This window comes from Zea mays, chromosome 4 (genome assembly GCF_902167145.1).
Source record: "Zea mays cultivar B73 chromosome 4, Zm-B73-REFERENCE-NAM-5.0, whole genome shotgun sequence".
In the NCBI taxonomy this organism is placed as follows: Eukaryota; Viridiplantae; Streptophyta; class Magnoliopsida; order Poales; family Poaceae; genus Zea; species Zea mays.
Genome location: NC_050099.1, coordinates 241554053 through 241562472, shown reverse-complemented (window position 1 = coordinate 241562472; position 8420 = coordinate 241554053). Strand labels below are relative to the sequence as shown.

Here is an 8420-nt window from a genome sequence, read left to right as displayed (position 1 = left end):
GAAAGCACCTTGTTTTATAATACCAACATTTAAATTTGTAGACACGTGAATTGTGAAATAAAACTGTTAAAAGTTAAGTTTTGTTACTTTACCATCCAAATTCTAAATCGAGAGTTACTTAAAAAATTTAAATATGGCTATAGGTTATAATAGATCACGATCTAATTGTATTTTCACAATTTTTTTTGCTCTTAATCAATTTTAGTTAAATTAAACAGAAATAGAGCGTAATTATAGTGATCTTTAATTTTTTTTGACTCTAAAGTTTAGAGTCTCCATCTATAATTATAGCTCATATAGTTTTTATCGGGTTGTTATGTGACCTTAGATCTCTATGTCATATACATAAAAAAATATCTTCTAAATATCATTCAATAACATATAAGAGATAGTATAAAATCTAATGACATCTAGGGGTCCATCTATTTTCCATACACGGGCCCGAGCTGCCTGTACGCTGCAGCGGTGCAGTCTGCTTTTTTTTCTTCGTCCATCGCCGCCCCCAGCTTATTTCTTTCTCTCTCTCGTGGCGACGCCGGGGCGGCCGTCGCTGCCGCCTACGGTGCCCAGGTCTTCCTGCCCCCCCTTCGCCGGCGCCGAGCACGAGAAGGTACGCCCTCCCCTTAGTCTCCCCTTCATGCTGTGCGAGACGCTGCACCCAAACCCTAACTTACTATTTGTCTATATGTATTCGGATCTGATCTAATTACAAGTGCATATGCATGTATCACGGCTATTAACTTCGACTACTTTGCAAAAAAAAAATATATTTAGTGTGTACATATGTACACCCATGTTATTTACTGGGTCCGCCCCTGCTTTTCGCTGGGAAGATGCTCTGGGATCACGTTGAAATATCATGCGAAATGGAGTTTGGTTGGCAGCACAAACCACAAAGTGGCAGATCTTTGTGTCATTGGTTGATGTGTGATGTTCGTGGTATGATTGGTACCATTCTAGTCAGACCCATAGGCGAACAGTTTAGATCCGGTGGCTGCATATATCATGGGGAATAAGAATTATCTCTCAATGGAATTGGAATTGCATAGTGTTATCCTGATGACGGAATTGATCGTAGTCTTGAACCTCTATTATCAACTTGTGAAGCAAAGGCTATCGCTGCAGTCTTTTTTCATTGGGAGAAAACTTCATTAGGACTTTCCTACTTCTATGTAGATATAGGGAATGCATCGCTAACTTGGAGTTGGAGTAGAATTGAACGGTGAATTAAAACTGCACGAGAGATGGACACTAGCATACATGATGGAAGCTAAAATAGCAAGTATTTGCTTTCAAAAAATGCTGATTTGTCCTTGATGTAGTCCACTGATCTAAAATTGGAGATAAGGTTGGATGGGTTTAATATCTAACATCGAATGATTGATAGTGCATTGTAAATGGTAAGGAGGGATAGCGAAGCATATTGGTTGCATACCATGCTTTGAGTGTCGTGTTTTCCTTTTTTTTATTTAGAACTTGTGAATTTGATATGTTTGTTCACCTTTCACCATTTCCACCTCTAAGGTGAATTGATTTCGATACATAATTATTTAATCTCTTATCAGAGTAGCCTAGTACTGTTTTCCTCTATGAATGGGTCTCTCTTCCTGTTGTGATTCATAGAGCCTTGCATCTGTAGTACTCAATATCCATTTCTGGAAGGACACAAGTATAAAAGTCCTTATTACTTCATTAAAGTGGGAGCATAATGGTTTTGATGTTAGTTAGATTAGAACATACTGGTGCCCATTTGATTCTGTATATGTGCTGTACATTTACTTCCAGTCATTTATGAATGAATTCGCATAGCAGTACCTAAACCATTCCATTATGATGTTAATTGCTCAACTGGAAACATTTATGTTGGATACTAAAGGTCATATTTTTATTTCAGTACAATTTTGTATCGGCAAGCCCTGTCTTGCTATTTTTGTTGCATAGTGATTACTGACAAAACCTTTACCTTGCACAGAATTGTAGTTGCATCCTAAGCATGGACTGTAATAGTGATGATCTTGATAAGCAGAATGAAGTGACGGGATCTCGAGTATTCATTCCTCAAGATGCCCAAGGGGTTATCCTTGCTTTTCTTCCTGGCAGGGATGTTGTCAAGCTCCGCAGTGTGTGCAAGTTCTGGCTAGAGTGCGTTGAAGAACATAGTTTTATGGACCGTCACCTGAATAATGCTTGCCGCTACCACCAGTCCATTGCTTGTTTCACCTCGCTTGATCATGGCCTAGTCCACATGTACACATTCGATCCTGCCACAATGAATTTCAGAAGTGTGGAGCTCGTGTTCTCAAGTAGGTTTAACATGTCAGCCCCCTGCAACGGCTTGGTGTGTGCCTATGATATAAAAGGCGATGCTGAGGTCTTGAATCCCACAACAAGGAAGCATTTGAGGCTCCCAGATTCAGCACTCAAGTCACGGTCTCTTTACTCTGAATATTTTGTTGGATTCGTGCACTCCACAAAACAGTACAAGGTGGTCTCTATCCGTCACCATGTGCGGTTCTTGACATTTGAAATCTGCACTATTGGCACACCGTCGTGGAGGACAATACATGAATCTGCAGAGCTCCTAGTGGCAACGAAGGCAGTCATTGTTAAAGATGGCATGTATTGGCTACTTCTCGATGAGGCTTCCTCCTATTCGTCTCGAGAAATCCTGACGCTCAACCTGACAGACGAGAGGTTCTCAAAAATTGCCATCCCAGATGCTGTAAAAAGCCACAAGTTGGAACTATTCGAGGGGGAAGGAAAGCTCCGTTTGTTGTCGACACATTCCGATGGATCTAGCAATATAGTGTCAGATATTTGGGTAGCGGACTTGGCTGGTGAAGACTGGATCCACTTGCAGACTATCATCCCCCTGACGCATCTGGGCATAAGCCCGTTTTTCCAGCTCAAGACGAAGGTCTTCTTCGGCAACCAGAAGAGACTCCTCTGCGTAGATCTTCAGGACGGTACGGTTTCATACATCAACATGCCTTCCGGTGAGACTTTGATATCCTGTGGCATGTTTGTGGAGAGCTTTGCGCCTGCCGCGACAGGCCTGGTGAGCTCGACTGCGTCATATGGTGACCGCTCTCGTCTGGCTGAACCGTCCATGGCGGACCCTGGGCCATCTTTCCGTGGCGCAGGGTCATCCTCGGCAAGCCGCGGACGGTCTTCTGGTCTCACCGGATGGTCCTCAGCTGACCTTGAGCAGTCCTTCAAGAGAACGAAGAGGACGACAAACATGCAGTGGAAGATATCGAAACATAGAGCAATCTAGGAGCGCCTGGCATGGCCTATGGATTACCCTCTAGACTGTACAGCAGCTGTAATTTTTTCTGTAGGTGGGTGCAATGCTGTACTTGCTCATTGCTATGGTACCACTGGAAGCAACCATGGCAATGGGGCGGGGAATACAAGAGGAAATCAATCAATAAATGTCAAGATCAAGGGGTGGCTTTGACTATAACCCCTCTTTTGGTAAATGTCTGGTGGTAGTTTGCTTCGTACTTGTATAAACTGTATCTGTATGTGTGCGTCGCAATTTGTAAACAAACAGGACGAGTATAAGTGTTGCCCAGACATGTTAGACCATACAAACTGAAGGCTCTGAAGTTGAACATAATTTTGTTTCGGTGGCATCATGCTGCTCCGCTCACACAGTGGGAAGGACAGCATTGGCGGGAAGCCGAAGTAGGGCCAGCACCAGCAGCACTGCCGGCGCACCGCGCCCGGCAGATCTTCCGGAGCTGGTCATGGATACCGTTTTTTTTTGCCCTCGCTGACTTCAATGATGAGGCATCCGTTGGCTGTGCCTCAGAGGCAGAGAGACCGGTGGTCTGACAGCCCCGGCACCGGGATCGTCTTCTCCAACTGCCACTGCCGCGCGTCCCTGCTGGCTTCTGTGCCAAGCTGTAAGATCACCGCTGGGTTGCTGATGAGTTGAGCACCGCTCCCAGCACTCGTCTCCTCTCACGAAGATCTTTAGGGTATAAAATCCTCTCACGAAGATCTTTAGGGTATAAAAAGTATCTGGAGTTATTACACGACGGCGAGCCGCCTCTTCTCCGGACGTAGCCGGCCAGCTTCTTCTCCAAGTCACTTTTTACGGACTCCAAACCCCACCTCAAATACCCCACTCAATCTCGGAACAGCCACAAAAAGAAAAACGAGATAACTACTGGGTCCAATCCGGCCCACTAACTTTACTATTGGGCTTCCGAATTCTGGTCGGCCTGTCCACCTTGACGTTCTCCTTAGGTACTGTGACATTCTCCTCCCCTTGAATTCCGGCTTGTCCCCAAGCTGTGGCATCCGGAAACCTTTGCTTGATTGTGAGCTCATCTTCCCATGTCGCCAGTTCAGTTGGCCATGAGGACCATTGGATCAGCAGTTGAGGAACGTCTCCAGTCGAACGGCGAAGTATCCTGCGCTGCAACACTTTTTCGGGCGCATGTAAGAAATCAGAAAGAACTGGGAGAGGAGAACTAGCCTGATCATGGGACCCCACAGCTTTCTTGAGCAGTGATACATGGAAAACCGGGTGAATGTGGCAAGAGTCTGGAAGATTTAACCTGTAGGCAACAGAGCCGATCTTTGCAATGACTTGGTAAGGACCAAAGAACTTGAACGCCAGTTTGTGATTTGCTCTGCGAACCAAGGATGCCTGCACATACGGTTGTAGTTTTAAATAGACCCAGTCCCCTATCTGAAAGGTTCTTTCAGTACGATGTTTGTCAGCTTGTGTTTTCTGACGAAGTTGTGCACGAGCTAGCTGTTGCTGGACCAATTGAACTACTACTTTCCTTTCGTCGAGCCAAACTTGCAGAGAAGGAACATCACAGGCTGCTCTGAAGTCCACTCCTAAGTGTCTAGGAGGATAGCCATACAATACTTCAAAAGGTGTGAGTTGCAAAGATGAGTGATAGCTGGTATTGTACCAAAACTCAGCTAGAGAAAGCCATTTCTTCCACCTAGTAGGACACGCTTGAGCAAAACAGCGAAGGTAAGTTTCAAGGCATTGATTGACTCGTTCCGTTTGACCATCAGATTGGGGATGATATGCTGTTGTGAAGCGTAATTCCACACCTGCAATTTTGAACATTTCTTTCCACAATGCACTGGTGAAAATCCGATCACGATCAGTAATTATAGTTGAAGGGAATCCATGAAGTTTAAAAATGTTGTCCATGAAGTGATGAGCCACTCCCAATGCTGTAAAAGGGTGACGAAGCGAAACAAAGTGACTATATTTAGAGAATTTGTCAACCACTACCATAATGCAATTTGAGTGATCAGACGTTGGTAGACCCTCGATAAAATCCATTGTGATCATTTTCCAAGCACCATCAGGTATTGGCAGAGGTTGGAGAAGTCCGGGGTATTTTACTCTTTCAACTTTAGCTTGCTGACAGACTGGACAATGACTGCACCAAGTTTTGATCATTTGTTTCATACCAGTCCAGCTAAATAACCTCTCGATCTTTTGGTAGGTTACCAAGAATCTAGAATGACCTCCAATTGGTGTGTCGTGGAAATTTGAGAATATTTTCTGGGGAAATTCAGATTGTGCAGGGAGCACCACTCTGTCCTTGTACATAATTAATCCATTGTGCAGGCTGTAGTGATTGGAAGGAGTCTGAGCTGCCAACAATTTCAGAATTGGTGCAATATCTAAATAATTAGCATAGGAATCAGCAACTTTTGACAACCAAGTAGGTTGGACAGTAGTGACAGAACAAAGTTGGTCATGAGGAAGTCGAGATAGAGCATCGGCAACTCTGTTGGTGTGTCCCTGTTTATAGCTGATTTTGTAACGCAGGCCCAGCAACTTGGTCAGGGCTTTTTGTTGCCAAGGAGGCAAGGAGTGGTAAGACGTTGGTCATCCAAATGGATTAGGCTTTTGTGGTCAGTTCGGATGATGAACTCAATGTTAATAAGGTAGGATCTCCAGTGCTCGACTGCCATCAATATAGCTAAACATTCCTTCTCATATGTGGACAGTGCTTGATGACGAGGACCGAGAGCCTTACTGACAAATGCAATGGGATGACCAGCCTGGTGTAAGACAGCCCCAATTCCATTGTCACTCGCATTTGTCTCAATCTCGAATTGCTGAGAGAAGTCCGGTAGAGCTAACACGGGTGCACTGATTAAAACTTGTTTTAATGCCAAAAAAGCTTGCTCATGTTCTGAATGCCACACAAACACTTGTCCCTTTTTTAATAGGTTGGTCAGGGGTCGACTTAGGATGCCAAAGTTCGCTACAAACTTTCTTTAGTAACCTGCGAGGCCTAAAAAACTGCAGATGTCCTTGGCTGATTTAGGAGACGACCAGGACTGAATGACCGACACTTTAGCCGGGTCTGTAGCGACACCCTGTTGGCTGATAACGTGTCCCAGGTAATGCAGCTGAGTTTGAGCAAAAGAGCACTTAGAAAGTTTGACTTTAAAATGATGCTGGTCCAAGGTAGTGAACACTGCTCTTAACTGGTGCAAATGTTCAGTCCAAGTTGAGCTGTAGATTAGTATGTCGTCAATAAAAATGACTACACACTTTCTGAGAAATGGGGACAACACTGAATTCATTGCCAATTGAAAAGTTGCGAGACCACCCGTGACACCATAAGGCATGACCTTGTATTCATAATGTCCATTGTGAGTTTGGAAGGCAGTTTTGTGAATATCTTGAGGTGCAATTCGGATTTGGTGATATCCTGAGCTCAAATCCAGACTTGTGAACCAGACAGCCCCGTGAAGCTCATCCAAAAGTTCATCTATTACCGGCAACGGGTATTTGTTCTTCACTGTGAGGGCATTGAGTCGTCTGTAATCGACACATAGTCTCCAGTCTCCAGTCTTTTTACGAGCTAAAATGATTGGTGATGTGAATGGACTGCTGCTCGGTTGTATCATTCCTGATTGGAGAAGGCCTGCCACTTGGCGCTCTATTTCATCTTTTTGAGCAGGGTTGTAGCGATATGGACGTAACCGAAATGGTGTAGCTCCCTGAATAAGAGGAATATTGTGACAATGGGATCTGGGGGGAGGAAGACCACTTGGTTTGTCAAACAGGGAGGCGAACTCCTGAATTAAACTCTGAATTTCCACCGAGAGAGCGCTCTGAGGTGGTGATGAGTCCATTTGATCCACTGCCTGCAAGTGGAGAACACACCATAGCTGCTCGTGCTGTTGCAGATGAAATAGCTGAGGGACTGAAATTGGTTGCAAGGTAGAATTATCAGAAACTATTCCCTGTAATACCACATTCTTATGTTCAGCTTGAAAAGCCAACCATTGGTGCTGCCAATGTATCTGCATGGGACTATGTGAAGATAACCAGTCCATACCCAAGATGATATCATAGCAGTTCAGAGGTAGCACCTTCAGATCAATGTGGAAACAGTGGCCTTGGATTTGGATTTTGCATTTAGGCAGTTCTTGAGTACAGGAAATAACTTGGTCGTTGGCAACTCTCACTTGAACAGGAGCAGGCAAGGTAATTAGAGCTGGGTGTGCTTTTGCTAATCGGTCAGAAATAAAGGAGGACGAACTTCCAGAATCAACCAACATGATTACCTTTTTTGCGAAAATTGTGGCTAGAAGTTTTACTATTTTCAGGGCCTCAGTGCCAAGAACTGCATTAACTGACAGAATCATAAGGTCTTGATTCGACTCATCTTGCAAAGGTTGTTGTTCATCCACTGAATCAGAAGGACTAACCAATTGCCACAATTCCTCCACCATGTGAAGGGGTACCGTGGTGCTACACTTGTGAGTTTGGCTCCATCGTAAACCACATTTGTAGCACAGGCCTTTAGCACGACGATACGCCATTAGAGCTGTCGCTTTACTTTGATCAGAGTGCTGTTTAGACTGTTCAGGCACACCCTACTGGAAACGGTTGTGTTGCTTAGCTGTCGCTTGATCAGAGCTCTTTTGGGAATTGGTCATGATATTTGGTGTCAGCAATTCCTCCTGCAACAAAGCGAGAGAGACGACAATATCCAAATCCAACGGGCGATGAATGAATACAACAGTTTTAATGTCTGAACGTAAACCATCCACGAAACGATTAACAATTGCAGAAGTATTGAAAAGGGGGTCGTGTGCTAAAATCTGATGCATCAAGGAATCAAACTCATCTACATACTCTGACACGCTATCAGTTTGTTTAATATGGAAAAACTGACGGATGAGATGATTGTGCTGATCGCGCTCAAAACGAGCACAGACTGCTGAACAGAGTTCCCGCCAAGAAGGAGGACGAGCCCCTGGATCTACTGATTGCCACCAAAAAGCTGTTGATCCCACAAAGTGCATAGAAGCAAGTTTGACCCAAAGCGTACTAGGAGTGTTAAACACCTCAAAATAAGACTCGCACTTAGCTTTCCACATCTTGGGGTGGTGACCATCAAATTGGG

The 8420-nt window shown here is 44.4% G+C and overlaps 1 protein-coding gene across 1 annotated transcript; it reads left to right on the top strand.

Annotated features, from left to right (window-relative positions):
* Window positions 1–470: 470 nt before the first annotated feature.
* Window positions 471–3565, top strand: LOC100191979 (uncharacterized). The gene is made up of 2 exons (NM_001137403.1): window positions 471–610; window positions 1973–3565. Exon 2 carries the CDS (start codon window positions 1994–1996, stop codon window positions 3275–3277), a length of 1284 nt encoding a protein of 427 aa, NP_001130875.1. The 5' UTR covers window positions 471–610; window positions 1973–1993; the 3' UTR covers window positions 3278–3565.
* The last annotated feature ends 4855 nt before the right edge of the window (window positions 3566–8420 follow it).